A 17,542-nucleotide genomic window follows, 5' to 3' on the forward strand; every position below is an offset into this window, starting at 1 on the left:
AGAGAGAGAGACAGAGAGAGGGGAAAAGGGGGCAGAAACAGAGAGAGAGGGGAAAAGGGGGCAGAAACAGAGAGAGAGGGGAAAGGGGCAGAGAGAGAGAGAGAGAGAGGGAGGGAAAAGGGGGCAGAGAGAGAGAGAGAGAGAGGAAAAGGGGGGCAGAAACAGAGAGAGAGGGGAAAAGGGGCAGAAACAGAGAGAGAGGGGAAAAGGGGCAGAAACAGAGAGAGAGAGAGAGAGAAGGGAAAGGGGCAGAAACAGAGAGAGACAGAGAGAGGGGAAAGGGGCAGAGAGTGAGAGAGAGGGGGGGGGGAAAGGGGGCAGAGAGAGAGGAAAAGGGGGACAGAAAAAGAGAGGGGGGAAAAGGGGCAGAAACAGAGAGACAGAGAGGGGAAAGGGGCAGAGAGAGAGAGGAAAAGGGGCAGAAACAGTGAGTGAGAGAGAGGGAGAGAGAGAGGAAAGAGGGGCAGAAACAGAAGGAGAGAGAGAGGAAAGGGGTGGCAGAAACGGGGGGAAGAGAAACAGTGAAAGAGAGAAGGTGGAGAGAAACAGACAGAAAACAGAGAGAAGGGGGAGAGAAACAGAGAGAGGGAAAAAACAAAGGAAAAAAGAAAGAGGAAAAGGGGCAGAAACAGTGAGGGGGAAGGGGCAGAAACAGAGGGAGAGAGAGGAAAAGAGAGGGGGGAAAGGGGTCAGAAAGAGAGAGAGAGAGAGAGAGGGAAAAGGGGCAGAAACAGAGAGAGGGGGAAAAAGAGAAACAGCAAGAGAGAAGGGGAGAGAAACAGGGAGGAAAAAACAGAGGGAAAAGAGAGAAAAGGGGGCAGAAAGAGAGAGATGAAAAGAGAAACGGTGAGAGAGCAAGCGAGAGGAAAATGTTAAAATGTGCATTATTGTGCTGTAAGTATAACAACACTCCAGATCATCGTGCATCCAGTTTCAGGGTGCTGCACTTCACACTGGGCTCCATCACGCCACCATCGCGCCACCCCAGCCTGGATTATTTTCATAGAACTGCACGGCCTGTTGTGTTATTAACTACTTATTAACCTCGCTTCCTCAGTCTTAATGGGAAAATATCAGACCAAGGTCTTTGCAGTACAGAATGAGGTGTACAAAAAGTCTGATATTTTCCCGTAAAGATCAAGTATGCGCCGTTAATAAGGAGTTTATTATATGGCTCTTTTTATTTCTAAGATTAAAATAGATGGTCATTATAATGAGGCGTGATGCTGCCTTCAGTCACATCATATTTGTAACGTAGTCAAGTCACGCATGCAGAATAAACGGCGAGCGGTTTCAAAATTGAATTTCCGTTAGCGGTTACTGAACGCTCTTCGTTGCTTGTTTCTTGAATAACTCGCTGACTCTTGTTTGTTTTTTGGCCATTTTTAATTCTGTTTTGATTTCCAATTCATCTTTTGTCATCGTTTTGCTTTTTTTTTTGCAACATTGAAAGCCAGCACCTTGGGAAGAAAGTTCGTAAATTGCCCATGGGCATTGTGGGAAAATAATACCCACCAAGGAACCAATCAGAGCGCATAATTTTATTGGAAGTAGCTCGTGCCATATAATAATCCTTACATAAAGAAAAATTATAGCTGTAAATCAAACAATAACTTTATATTAATGCACTAGTATTAAGATGCAGTGCTGAAATACAAGTACCCGGGTGTTTGAATAAACGTACACCACCCTGTGATGTTGCAAAGATACAGTGGTATGCAAAAGTTTGGGCACCCCTGGTCAAAATTGCTGTTACTGTGAACAGTTAAGCAAGTTGAAGATGAAATTATCTCCAAAAGGCATAAAGTTAAAGATGACTCATTCCCTTTATATTTTAAGCAAAAATAATTTTTTTTATTTTTCATCTTTTACATTTTCAAAATGACAAAAAAGGAAAAGGGCCTGAAGCAAAAGTTTGGGCACCCTGCATGGTAACACCCCCTTTGGCAAGTATCACAGCTTGTAAACACTTTTTGTAGCCAGCTGATAATCTTTCAGTTCTTACCTGGGGGATTTTCACACATTCGTCCTTGCAAAAGGCTTCCAGTTCTACAAGTTTCTTGGGCTGTCTTGCATGCACTGCTCTTCTGAGATCCATCCACAGATTTTCAATGGTGTTTAGGTCAGGGGACTGTGAGGGCCCGGGCAAAACCTTCAGCTTGGGCCTCGAGGTATTCCATTGTAGATTTTGAGGTGTGTTTTGGATCATCGTCTTATTGTAGGACCCATCCTCTTTTTAACTTCAACTTTTTTTTTTTTTTTACAGATGGTGTGATGTTTGCTTCCAGAGTTTGCTGGTATTTATTCGAATCCATGCTTCCCTCGACCAATGAAATGTGCCCTGTGCCACTGGCTGCAACACAACCCCAAAGCATGATCGATCCACACCCATGCTTCAGAGTTGGAGAGGTGTTCTTTTCCTGGAATTTGGCACCTTTTTTCTTCAAACATACCTTTGCACATTGTGGCCAAAAAGTTCTTTTTTGATTTCATCAGTCCTCAGGACTTGTTTCCAAAATGCATCAGGCTTATTTAGATGTTCATTTGCAAACTTCAGACGCTGAATTTTGTGGCTAGGATGCAGGAAAGGTTTTCTTCAGATGACTCTCCCATGAAGGTCGTATTTGTTCAGGTGTCGCTGCATAGTAGAACAGTACACCACCACTCCAGGGTCTGCTAAATCTTTCTGAAGGCCTTTTGCAGTCAAACAGGGGTTTTTATTTGCCTTTCTAGCAATCCAACGAGCAGTTCTTTCAGAAAGTTTTCTTCATCTTCCAGACCTCACCTTGATCTCCACTGTTTCTGTTAACTGCCATTTCTTAATAACATTACAATCTGGAAACAGCAACCTGAAAACACTTTGCTACGTTCTTGTAGCCTTCTCCTGCTTTGTGAGCATCAATTATTTTATTATTCAGAATCCGAGGGAGTTGCTTAGAGGAGCCCATGGCTGTTGATTTTAGGGACAAGTTTGAGGAGTCAGAGAATTTATACAGCTTTGAAATCTGCATCATCTGACCTTTCCTAACAAAGAATTTGAACAAGCCACAGCTCAATAAGCTAATTAAGGTCTGGAACCTTGGGAAAAGTTACCTGAGAACTCAAATGGATTGGGGTGCCCAAACTTTCACATGGTGTTCATTTTCTTTTTTCACTCTCCAATTGTACAAAACAAAAATAATACACAAATCCTGCAGAAAACGCTGAAAAGAAATGTCGTTTTTACCTTTATGCCTTTTGGTGATCAGTTCATCTTCTGCTCACTAACTATTCACAGTAACAGACATTTTCAGTAAGGGTGCCCAAACTTTTGCATGCCACTGTAAGTGGTGTCTTTCAGAAAAAAATGACTAGCACATCTCTTCTAACATGAAAACATCTCCATGATCTACTGTGCATTTATAATCTTGCTGAGATTTTGTTAACATGTATTATGTATTATCATGTAACGTCTCATCTCATTATCTGTAGCCGCTTTATCCTGTTCTACAGGGTCGCAGGCGAGCTGGAGCCTATCCCAGCTGACTACGGGCGAAAGGCGGGGTACACCCTGGACAAGTCGCCAGGTCATCACAGGGCCGACACATAGACACAGACAACCATTCACACTCACATTCACACCTACGGTCAATTTAGAGTCACCAGTTAACCTAACCTGCATGTCTTTGGACTGTGGGGGAAACCGGAGCACCCGGAGGAAACCCACGCGGACACGGGGAGAACATGCAAACTCCACACAGAAAGGCCCTCGCCGGCCACGGGGCTCGAACCCGGACCTTCTTGCTGTGAGGTGACAGCGCTAACCACGACACCACCGTGCCGCCCCTATCATGTAACGTATTATTATTTTAAAAATGTATTAGGACATAAATAAACAAACGTTATTGAGCTCATATCATCCTGTGCTGCATATTAGTGTCGTGAAGATGTCTTCATGGATCACGGTATGATATTTTGGCCCCGTGGGCCACTCCTAAATACGGCTGAGCCTTTATGTGCTTTATAAATAGCTAAGTGTTGAAGATTTAATGAAGCCATTACGCTCTGGTTTGGCAGCGGTTTGAAAAGGCGTATTTATATCCTGAGCTGAGCTGCGTCACCTGATTTGAAAGGTGATGCCTAGATGAGTGCCGGAGTGGCGAGGAGCCAGGTTTCGTGTGACAAGACAATGAAGACGGGGAAAAGACACTGGGATCGACCCTGCTGCTTTCTGAGGAACCTTTTTCTTTGCTTGTTATTGCAAGTGTGTAGAATTTTAATGAAATGATATTTAATTAAACCAGGTCAGGTTGCTACCTGATCACTGGATGTTTTAAACAACGAGTATAGATATAAATTCTTCTCATCTGTACAGCATTTTATTTTATTTTTTTTTTAAACGTGATCCGAAATAAATTTCGAGAAATATAAACATTTCTGAAGGTAGTTACCATAAATTTCTGTATATATGTGCATTCTGGTTTCTATGGCGACTGGCCTGACCCGGCTCTATGCTGCGCTTGATGTAAGTTGCCCTCACATCTGAAACATGACAGAGCCTTGGAAAAAAAAACAAAAAACAAAAAAAAAAACTATAAATATGAGTGATTCCACGCTTATGGGTACTGAAATGGGGACATGAACTTATTTTTAAAAATTCACCTAAAACCATTTCTTTTTTTACCATCAGGTCACAAAACATGTAATCTTTAATGAATGATGTGTTAAAAGATAACTTTAATTTTCTGAGATGTAATAAAAACATATTTATATGCCAAAGTCAAGCCTATGAGTTCCAAAATGATGTCTGTTACATTACTTCTGTTACGATTGTCCATCTCGCGTCTGTTACAAATTAATTACAATCTAGCTATATACCATGTTAATCTTATTGAAAGAATGTGTATGTTTATTCTACTACACATGTTTATTAATTATATTTGCTAAAACATCACCTTCCTATGTTTCAAAAAGTAATTCTACATTGTTAAAATTGAGAATATATATGTCCACAACACTTCTGTTACGTTCTGACTTTGGCATATAAATATGTTTTTATTACATCTCAGAAAATTAAAGTTATCTTTGAACATATCATTCATTAAAGATTACATGTTTTGTGACCTGATGGTTAAAAAAAATAAATGGTTTTAGGTGAATTTTTAAAAATAAGTTCATGTCCCCATTTCAGTACCCATAAGCGTGGAATCACTCATATAATAATATAAACCTGTGATTTCCACCTGGAACGATTACCAGAGCTGGTGTTATAAAATCTATCGTATCACGAGTGTTTGAGTTCTTACCGATGTTGGTGGGGAAGATTTGCTCATTGTTGATCTGTACCTCGATCCAATCCATCAGCAGACTCATGTACTTCGGGGCAGAAAGCGCTGTGGGCTTCTTGTACTTGTGCTCATCCTGCCAGCGGTACTCGTACTTGGGCCCTCCGGACATGACAGGGCACGTCTGCTCGGTGCACGACTCGCTGATGGTGCCGTAGATCAGGTTGATGCGGTTGAAGAAGTCTACCACGTGCACGGCCACCCAGTCACTCAGGTCCTCGCCGTGGGGCAGCTGCACGGCCAGCTTCAGGTCCAGACCTGCGTTCAGCGACGCCTGTGCCTTCTTGTGCAGCTCGAAGCGCTGCGTACCTGGCTCGAACTTGCGCTTGGGCCGGAACGTCCGGTCTTTGTTGAAGACTTGCTTCAGGGCCAGAGACATGGTGAAGGGATGGTGGGGTTTATTGAAAGAGGATAAGTGAGGAATAAAAACAAACGCTAATGGAAAGGTTGTTGCTCAAGACACCAACAGCTGTTTTGCAGTTCCAGAGAGGGATTCTGCAGGACAGAGAGAGAGAGATTACATAATCAGAATAAGTTTCACTTAAAAGGAATTTGACTTGACAGTCGTTCAAAAATATAGAAAAAAAGATCCTTTAACATCAACTAAACTCACCAGTCAGATCATTCTGAGAACTGTCCTAAGGGGCGTGGCCTAATATTCTGATTAGCACATTTAACTGCATAGCAAAGATTCCATCTTCCATTTTAAGTTCTATGAATATGTTGTATTCATGTTACAGGTCAAAAAATTTCAACCTCAGTGATTTTTTTTTTTGACCTGGGTTAAAATTTAACCTAGTTTATAATTTCCAACCTGGGTCAAATTTTGGATGATCTAAGATCCTTAAAAAGAATTCCCCATCACTTTTTTTGTCTTGCTTTCGTCCATCCACTTCCTCTTGTCGGTCTTTGTCTACGTAATTAGCATTTTATTACACACCTTTTTTCATACTTAACCAGGATTCGAACCCAGCACCTTAACCACTCTGACCAGTGAATTGCAGTGGAAGGAGTGATATAGTGTATATTTTGAATTCATTAATCAATCCAGTCTTATGTCATCATCAAGTCGTTTAAAATACAAAGTCTTCCCAAAGCCGAACCCTAAACCTAACCTTAGATATCGCAAGTCTCCCTCATACAAGTAGCAAATTATGAACTGGATTAACAAGAGTGCTCCGAGAGTACAATATCCCCTGCTGGCAACTGTGCTATAACTCTGGTAAAATGCGGCTGAATTGAGTGAAATTGCAATATGCGTATTACCAACATATAACAAAGAATCCTGTCAAGTTTGGTGAAATTCCTCCAAAAATTGTGATCGGGGTTGATTTCAGAAGGCGAGTGAATTTACAGAATTTGAATTACTGATTAAAAACAAGGTAAAAAAAATCAACAAATCATACAAATGCTCCTCAAACACCAGGTGAATTCACTGATCAGACCAAGTAAGGATCTTTCTTAAGGGGTGTGGCCTAATATTCTAATAAGCATGCTTGATGGACAGTTTTCGGTCCGAGTCTCCCAGCCTGCTACGTCAATTAAGCAGAACTGAACACAACAATGAAAAGGATGAGAATCAGGATCGTTCAGCTTTTCCTGTGGTAAAGCACCTGATTACAGAGCAAGAAGAATACACAGCTTTATTAAGCTTCACTACAAGCAATAAGAGGTAAGTGACTTCAGCCTTGTGATTGTTCGTGGGGTTTTGTCGAGTTTCTAAGCAGAAACACGTCTCTAGTTTGACTACAACATTTGGTCGAAGAGCACTTTCACACCTTTAATCTATACTCAAAGCAACAGAGTGTTATCTGAGGCGAGTGTAGTGCTGAAAACATCCTCATGAACTCTCATCCGTTGGCTGGGAAACAAAAAGCTTAGAGCTCAAGAAATGACTAGATAATTCTATACAACTAGAGCGGCGGCTACAATTATCGACACCTTAACGATCTTTTGGCCGTTGCAAAAGTAGAAAAGACTTTCAATATGTAAATCGTGTATGAATAATTACTCAAACTTCCACTGGGAAAAAATGAGTAGATTACTTAGCGTATCAGATCACGTGACACCGTTCTACAATTATCGACACCGTTGTCCACAGTTAGACACCGTTCCACAATTATCAACACATTTGTCCACAGTTAGACACCGTTCCACAATTATCAACACATTTGTCCACAGTTAGACACCGTTCCACAATTATCAACACATTTGTCCACAGTTAGACACCGTTCCACAATTATCAACACATTTGTCCACAGTTAGACACCGTTCCACAATTATCAACACATTTGTCCACAGTTAGACACCGTTCCACAATTATCAACACATTTGTCCACAGTTAGACACCGTTCCACAATTATCAACACATTTGTCCACAGTTAGACACCGTTCCACAATTATCAACACATTTGTCCACAGTTAGACACCGTTCCACAATTATCAACACATTTGTCCACAGTTAGACACCGTTCCACAATTATCAACACATTTGTCCACAGTTAGACACCGTTCCACAATTATCAACACATTTGTCCACAGTTAGACACCGTTCCACAATTATCAACACATTTGTCCACAGTTAGACACCGTTCCACAATTATCAACACATTTGTCCACAGTTAGACACCGTTCCACAATTATCAACACATTTGTCCACAGTTAGACACCGTTCCACAATTATCAACACATTTGTCCACAGTTAGACACCGTTCCACAATTATCAACACATTTGTCCACAGTTAGACACCGTTCCACAATTATCAACACATTTGTCCACAGTTAGACACCGTTCCACAATTATCAACACATTTGTCCACAGTTAGACACCGTTCCACAATTATCAACACATTTGTCCACAGTTAGACACCGTTCCACAATTATCAACACATTTGTCCACAGTTAGACACCGTTCCACAATTATCAACACATTTGTCCACAGTTAGACACCGTTCCACAATTATCAACACATTTGTCCACAGTTAGACACCGTTCCACAATTATCAACACATTTGTCCACAGTTAGACACCGTTCCACAATTATCAACACATTTGTCCACAGTTAGACACCGTTCCACAATTATCAACACATTTGTCCACAGTTAGACACCGTTCCACAATTATCAACACATTTGTCCACAGTTAGACACCGTTCCACAATTATCAACACATTTGTCCACAGTTAGACACCGTTCCACAATTATCAACACATTTGTCCACAGTTAGACACCGTTCCACAATTATCAACACATTTGTCCACAGTTAGACACCGTTCCACAATTATCAACACATTTGTCCACAGTTAGACACCGTTCCACAATTATCAACACATTTGTCCACAGTTAGACACCGTTCCACAATTATCAACACATTTGTCCACAGTTAGACACCGTTCCACAATTATCAACACATTTGTCCACAGTTAGACACCGTTCCACAATTATCAACACATTTGTCCACAGTTAGACACCGTTCCACAATTATCAACACATTTGTCCACAGTTAGACACCGTTCCACAATTATCAACACATTTGTCCACAGTTAGACACCGTTCCACAATTATCAACACATTTGTCCACAGTTAGACACCGTTCCACAATTATCAACACATTTGTCCACAGTTAGACACCGTTCCACAATTATCAACACATTTGTCCACAGTTAGACACCGTTCCACAATTATCAACACATTTGTCCACAGTTAGACACCGTTCCACAATTATCAACACATTTGTCCACAGTTAGACACCGTTCCACAATTATCAACACATTTGTCCACAGTTAGACACCGTTCCACAATTATCAACACATTTGTCCACAGTTAGACACCGTTCCACAATTATCAACACATTTGTCCACAGTTAGACACCGTTCCACAATTATCAACACATTTGTCCACAGTTAGACACCGTTCCACAATTATCAACACATTTGTCCACAGTTAGACACCGTTCCACAATTATCAACACATTTGTCCACAGTTAGACACCGTTCCACAATTATCAACACATTTGTCCACAGTTAGACACCGTTCCACAATTATCAACACATTTGTCCACAGTTAGACACCGTTCCACAATTATCAACACATTTGTCCACAGTTAGACACCGTTCCACAATTATCAACACATTTGTCCACAGTTAGACACCGTTCCACAATTATCAACACATTTGTCCACAGTTAGACACCGTTCCACAATTATCAACACATTTGTCCACAGTTAGACACCGTTCCACAATTATCAACACATTTGTCCACAGTTAGACACCGTTCCACAATTATCAACACATTTGTCCACAGTTAGACACCGTTCCACAATTATCAACACATTTGTCCACAGTTAGACACCGTTCCACAATTATCAACACATTTGTCCACAGTTAGACACCGTTCCACAATTATCAACACATTTGTCCACAGTTAGACACCGTTCCACAATTATCAACACATTTGTCCACAGTTAGACACCGTTCCACAATTATCAACACATTTGTCTACAGTTAGACACCGTTCCACAATTATCAACACATTTGTCCACAGTTAGACACCGTTCCACAATTAACACATTTGTCCACAGTTAGACACTGTTCCACAATTAACACATTTGTCCAGTTATCGACACCATTCCACAATTATTGACACCTTTGTCCACAGTTAGACACCGTTCCACAATTATCAACACATTTGTCCACAGTTAGACACCATTCCACAATTATTGACACCTTTGTCCACAGTTAGTTATCGAACACTGTTCCACAATTAGACACTTTTGTCCAGTTATTGACACCGTTCCACAATTACTGACACCTTTGTCCACAGTTATCGACATCCAGATGATTATTTATTTAAAATAAATAAATAAAATCGGTATGTGGTATTAACAAAACAGTTTTTATTTAAACATTGTTTTACATAAACGTATATTTAGTACAAAATGTATTTTATATAAATATATGGATGTCGGTGTTTACGTAAATGAGGAAGTAATTCTAATGTTTGTAAACAAATGAACTGATGTTTAACCTGTGACAGAAAATATTTTTGTTCCACTTTCTACCCACTGAGCATTTCCGTAGATCACATTTTGTTAATCATTCGTTGTTGTTTGTATTAATTTCTAGTTTTGTAGTTTACCAATAAATGTCAACAGGCAATTGATATTGTAATCGCATGAACATCCAGGTCAAAGGTTGCATGTCATTCCTCGAACCAAAATATAAAATGTCTACTGATTATTGTAATATGTGGTCGATATTTACAACAAACTGCAAAAAAATCTTCTGAATGGAATAGAAAAATCTGAATATTTCAAGCATGTAATTTTTTTTATATGCTCGAAATTTAATTCTGGTCTAATTCTATTTATTGCAATCAGATTCCAAGTACTCTATAAACATTCCATTCTGTTATGAATCAGAAAAAAAAAAAATTATAAAAATCACAGCACTTTTTTTTTTTTAAAGTACTTCAACAATGTTACCCAAAGATGGATCCATAACAGTTGTAAATGTCCCTTAATTCCACAGGGTGTCTATAATGGTGGACACCGGTGAAAGTGATCACTATTATCGACACCTCACGTGACTCTCAAACGCACGTTTAGATACAAAATGGCGACTGTCGAATGAATGAAAGAGTCAGAAACAAAGTAGGTTTCGACGAGGAGATCGTGAAATGTCGGTGAATTTGATCAGTAAAAACATGTCCGTCATCTTTCCACCATGCTTACAGTACCTGCGATGATAATGTCCGGGTTTTCCGAAAAATTGCTGATTGTGCTAAATAAATAATTTCATCTCAGGTAACGAGCTGCGTCATCAAAGGGGGGACGGGGTCTTCTGGTTCATTAATTAACCAGTAATGACTGTTGGAACTGAAACTCACCTTTGTAAAATTGTTTTTTATTGGTAAATCCGAAAAGGTGTCGATAATTACGGACTGTCGATAGTTGTAGCCGCCGCTCTAGTTTAAAAATTGTGTCTCACATCTAGTGTACTCAGATTTCCTCTTGATAAAATCTCCAGACCACACTGTCTTTCTGCAGGACGCCAGCTCTGTCCTTTGGCTCAGTTCAGCTGCTCACAACTATAAAAAATAAAAATAAAAACCTCTTACCCAAAACACACATCTGATTCACTTCCTGCGGTCAGACTGAATCAGAGTTGAATCACTTTCTTTTGAATCATCACCTCAGACAGGCTCAGACGCTCTCAGCCTGGGTGCGGATTGCTGGACTGCTGTGTTCTTACCCCACTGAGAGGGAAATGCACCAGGGTTTGACGGAAACAAACTAAACCCTACGTATGGAGCCTCGAATGAAACGCAAAGGCAGTCGTGATGTTTTCCACTGTCCGCAACACCAATATTGCGTGCTTAATAATTAAACATTATTGGTTTACAGTTTTTCAGCACGTGTCTCGGCTTTAGCAGGGTTCCCACGCCTTCTTAAACATCAAACTCAAGGACTTTCAAGGCCCAAGTCCATGAAATTCAAGGCCCCAGCACAGCACAGTCTGAGACACGGATCAGACATCGTCTTGATTACTGTTACAGCACGAAGAATTTTTATATAACGAGAACTAGCAGGCTTTACTAAAGCTCACAGTCAACAATTAAACAGAGAGAGAGGCTCGAACGTGTCAAGACTTCACAATTTTGCTGTTACAGTGATGGCAGACCATGTGGTGTCTTGGCTTCTCCAACACAGCACAGCAAAACACCGTGTCAGTTGAGTGATGGAGACTTACGAGCCGAAGAGCTGCTCGTTTATTTCATTAGCACCAGCTTCATAACACATAACAGTTTTCATGATCATGGCCAAATGAAGAGACAAATAAATGCCACCTGGCTCAAGAAAGTGTGACAGATGTAACTCCATCTTGTAGAGCTTAACAAACGCTTAACAAAGTTAAAGCGAGACGGCCTTTCGATTTCATAAAATCGGTGAAATTTAGTTCCGTCTGAAATGTGGTCATTGTGATATATGTTTATTTCTGTAATATCTCACAAAATATCAGTCCGTTCTGTTCTGTGGCTGGGAAGTTATTTAATTTGACGGGATTAAAGCAAATAATGTGCATGAAATCGCTCGCACCGCGCAGTCAAGCAGACAGAGGAAGTCCGTGTGTGTTTGCGCATGTGCAGGTTTCCCTTTGAGCGTGCACTGACAGTTCCATCATTCTGTCGCTAAACGAACAGCTGATCACACCGAGGTGCTCGCTGAGCGCCGATATTTATTAGTTTGGTCCTGCGTTTCCTTTCCTTCGTATATAACATAACGTCTTTTCTTCTCGCTTTCCGTTAAGCCTAGGTCACAACCGGATGTACGATTTTTTGGCGTTTCCCCAAATCGCTGCGTTTTTGTTGTTCGTGGAGAAAGACGCATGTTGGCCGTAAGTTTGTCTTGCAACCTGAAAAAAAACGTAAGCGCCCGCAGAGTTTGTTTGACATGACAAAGAACCTCTGCGATTGGTCTGCGGCCAGTCTGCGGCTCGAAAATCAGCACGTCACACGCGCGCCCTCCGTGCATTTCACGCGCGCCCTCCGTGCGTTTCTTGCGTTTTTTGCACGTAGACCGGCTGTAAGAGCACATATGGCCGGTTGTGACCTAGGCTTTACTGTAGTCGGTCTTTCACATTTCATTCGCACACTCACGTCCTCCATTTTTCTCTCCCGTTTCAAATTTGTATCCCACAATGCCTTGCGCGAACGGGGAAAGCCCACCACGTGATGCATGACGTAGTATCTTGAATTAGGTCATGGTGAAGCAGAAAAAAAAACAGCGGAGAATTTCAGACCACGTGGAGAGAGTCATTAATTAGTTGTTCTATTTTTAATAAAAATACTAAAATTGGAAGTCTGTGAATTGAATTCAGTAGCTTTCAATCCACTAAACAAAAATAATTGGATGTCGGGAAAATTCTTTTTAAGACCTGCACTTAAAATCTGAAAGGCAGTCTCGCTTTAATCCCGAGCCCATGTGGTTATATCAGCGAATGATGAACGACAGTTCTTGATGCAGTGCCGTCTGAGGGTCTTCGATTTCTATTTTTGCACAAGATACATAAATTCAATGACTTTCAATGATCCATGTCTATTTATGTTTATTCCATCCACATTCACTGGATATGAGCAATCGCGCTCTCTGATTGGCTACTCTACTACTAGGATATCAGCTCATATACCATGAGTAGAGAAAAACAAAATGGTGGAGCGTGTTGCTGAAGCAACTGAGGATGAAATAAAAACTCTACTCGAAAACAAAAACCCCAAAAATAAAAGGCAACAAAATATGGAATAAAAGTATTTGATGGTAAGAACGTTTTTTCAAGAATTATTATTGCATTTTTCACAAATTGCTCCTGTCATTTCGCAGATTTGTTTACATTCTAAGCAGAAATGATTTTGTCTGACGTTTTGTGTAAAATTTTTACTGATCAAATTTGCAAAAAATAAAACATACTCAGTTTCTCAAAATCCAGTGAATGTGGATAGAATAAAACAGTTATTCCACTCAGTCTCGTCGTACATGGATTATAGCCGACTCGGTGCTACGCGCCTCGTCGGCTATCAGCTCGTGTACGACTCGATTTCGTGGAATAACAAATATTTTTAAAAACTTTCAAGGCCTTGATCTTTTTTTTCCCCCTCAAATCCACAAACTTTCAAGGATTTCAAGGACCCGTGTTTACGTAATCTTCGGGATGCTGAATTACGTACTGTATAAGATTTTTTTCCTGGATATTTTCACGCTTGATATATTTCCCACTACACGCATTATAAAACAAAGAAAACGCAAGATACAGACATGATGGCGTTAGAGACCGTAACACCGCTCCCACGTGTAAAAATAAAGGTCTAATTGCATTAAGGAAGTTAACATGAAAGAATAAAAACCAAAATAGGCCATTGAGTGAGCAGAGAAATGTCCTTCTGTGCGTCATGCGTTTCAGATTAACGTTCTGTTATAAAAATATCCCAGAGTACCATAGAATGGGAAATTACTGAACTACCCTGACTAACACTTCGGGGTGCTGGGGGAATTTACACGTCTCCGAGAAGTTACACTTTCAGAATCCTGAACAGAAACCTTTGGGAAAATTCTGTAACGCCAAATAGGGCTGAACGATACATCGTGATCGTATCTATATCTACGGTAGATATGAACATTCAAGATATTAATATCGAAAAAGCAACGATATAGACGATATAGATTTCCCCTCCCCGCGCTCGCCCTGCATGTACAGCTCTGGCAGTCACAACAAACATCATTTTTACGATTGCCCTTGAATGCACCGCTAAGGCCAGCCAACCACAAACCTTATTTCATGCTTGCTGTGGATCGACAGCTGAAGCCAACCAATGACAAACATATGAGGGCAGGAGTGAGGGAGACGGAGACCGACGCTTGCGCACACACTACAGACACAGCAGGGAAATTAAAAAGAAAGAAAGAAAATGGAGTGCGGAAGATAATGCGGCCGGTGGCGGTGCAGAATCTGACTTGGTGCCAAAACACAAATCATCCTCCATTATTTGGAGGCATTTTGGATTCAAAAAGGACGATGTTAACCAGAGCGAGGTGTTGTGCAGGTCGCGCTTAGCAAAAATTGTGACGAAGCAAGGTAGCACAACAAACACGTTTCACCACTTGAAACACCATCGCATGCTGCACGAAGAGTGCATGACAATGAGAGAAACACCGGGGACTTCTCAGTCATCCCAAAATAAGCCAAAGCAAAGTTTGATTGCTGATGCATTCAGTAGCGTTACACCGTACGAGCCGACGTCCACCAGACAAAGAAATTACAGACGCTATAACATACCACATTGCAAAAGACATGGCACCTGTGTACACAGTCTCGAAAGAGGGCTTAAAAAAAAAAAAAAATGGCTCGGACGCTGGACAAGCGTTATAAATAATTTATGTAATTATAATTTATGTTAATGTTGATGACTGGCAGAGAGTTCTTAAAAATAAAACTGCACTTTCCACATTTTTTTGTATTATGGTGTTTTTATTTTTCTGAAAAATGCTTGGTTTTCACCGAACCCGTAGTCATATCGTATCGTATCGATATCGAGATATCTGGCATGAATATCGAGATATGAAATTTTGTCCACATCGTTCAGCCCTGATGCCAAAGACGGAGGTTGTACGCACATATCCCTCCTCTTCCCAAACCCCCCCCCAGAAAGCATTAAGGCAATCACAGTGTTGTGCATGTGTAGTAGAAGTATAATGACCCTGTAGCAACCTTGAGTACGTGTAGTAGAAGTATAATCTGTTGGGAAAACCTTATTTAGGGGCAAAATATGCAGTTACGGCTCCCTCACCATTCATTTAGATAGGCACTTGGGCGTCTTATCCTAAAATAATTGCCAGGGTGCTTTACCAAGATGGCTGCCAAGTAGGGATGTCCCGATCCGATCACGTGATCGGAAATCGGGCCCGATCACGTGGTTTCAGACTCGATCGGAATCGGGCATTACCTCCCGATCAGGGATCGGATATATATCTATATAATATATTCTCATTTTTAACACATCAATAGCTATGCGTTGGCACAGAGTGAGACCAGACCTCTTGTCTCAACACAGCAACATCAACGCGTGCGGCATGACATCACTTTGTAGCGGAGACGCTATTGGTTATTGGCTGCCTGTTGCCGGCGAAGTTGAACACGGAAGCAGTTCGAAGCGGAAAGCAAAGCATGTCTGCGGTGTGGCAGTATTTCAAAGTTGATGACAACATTGCCATAGCAAACTGTGAAATATGTAAAGTTGGAATATCAAGGGGTGGACAGGAAAGGGCCGCATTTAATACAACAAACCTGATACGGCACCTGAAAAACAAACACCCGACACAATACAGCGAGTTTTTAGTGCTGTTGCAAACGTGTTGGATGACAAAAACAGGCTCAAACCTGAAAGGGTAGAAATGCTTGTTTTCATCAAGAAAAACGTTTATTTCCTTAATTGAAATTACTGTATACCACTGTGAGATGCGTTCTTAAAAGCAAATTACTGGCACTGTGGCAGTTTTATTATTATTATTTTTATTTGTTTACATTCCTGCCGGGTATTTTAAGGTTATGTTTTTAATTTGTTATTTATTGTTCAAACTACCTCACGTAAGTGCTCTGTTTGCTAACGGAGTTGTTGGATGTTAAAATAAGGTGTTAAATTAAAAAAAATGAGGAACATCCTGGATCCGTTTCTTTCCTCGTCTTTATTATTTTTTATGGATTATAAGAAGTATCGGATCGGGACTCGGTATCGGCAGATACTCAAAATCAAATGATCGGTATCGGATCGGAGGGCAAAAAAACCTGATCGGGACATCCCTACTGCCAAGTACTGAGATTTGCCTATAAAGTATTTTGTGTGTGTTTGTTCAGGACAGCATGGTATATCAACATTGCAATGATTAATGATAAGGATTTACCATACCATCATTAACACTGTACAACAGGTCTACTGATACAATTAATGACATCATGACTTTTTTTTTTTACACTTCCAGGTGTCACAAATTCCTCCTCTCAAAAATGTTCAAGTCTTTGTGCTTGTCTAGGTTTTCATACATGACTGTTACGTCCAGCAACTTTATTGGAGGACGTTATTTATGTTTTCATCTCTGTTTGTAACGTAACTCAAAAAGTAGTGAACAGATTTTGAAGAAATTTTGAAAGGCGAGCCATGGGCGAAGCAACAATTGATTAGATTTTGATGCAAACCCGGATATGTACTGTATGTAAACATAGAAACCTCAGGATATTCAAATTTATTCTATCCACATTTATTGGATATGAGCAATCATGCGCTCTGATTGGCTACTCTACTACTAGGATATCAGCTCATATACCGTGAGTAGAGAAAAACAAAATGGCAGAACATGTTGCTGAAGCAACCGAGGACGAAATAAAAACCCTACTCAAAAACAAAAACCCCAAAAATAAAAAAAAAAAAGCAACAAAATAATAAATGGAATGAAAGTATTTGATGGTAAGAACGTATCTTGTTTTTTTTTTAATTTTCAATTATTATTGCATTTTTCACAAATTGCTCCTGTCATTTCGCCGGTTTGTTTACATTCTAAGCGGAAATTATTTTGTCGGAAGTTTTTATTGATCGAATTTGCAAAAAATAAAAAAAAAGTGTTCTGTTTATCAAAATCAGTGAATGTGGAGAGGGTAAAACAGTTATTCCACTCAG

At 40.4% G+C, this 17,542-nt stretch overlaps 1 protein-coding gene across 3 annotated transcripts in view; it reads right to left on the reverse strand.

Annotated features, from left to right (window-relative positions):
• The window catches only part of mob3a (MOB kinase activator 3A), a 36,101-nt gene that overhangs the window by 14,588 nt on the left and 3,971 nt on the right, over positions 1–17,542 (reverse strand). For all 3 annotated transcript variants that reach the window (XM_060932506.1, XM_060932505.1, XM_060932504.1), the window contains exon 2: positions 5,286–5,819. In XM_060932506.1, the coding sequence (XP_060788489.1) occupies positions 5,286–5,703 (418 nt within the window). In that variant the 5' untranslated portion in view covers positions 5,704–5,819. The remainder of the gene's footprint in view (positions 1–5,285; positions 5,820–17,542) is intronic.

This window comes from Neoarius graeffei, chromosome 10 (genome assembly GCF_027579695.1).
Source record: "Neoarius graeffei isolate fNeoGra1 chromosome 10, fNeoGra1.pri, whole genome shotgun sequence".
Classification (NCBI taxonomy): Eukaryota; Metazoa; Chordata; class Actinopteri; order Siluriformes; family Ariidae; genus Neoarius; species Neoarius graeffei.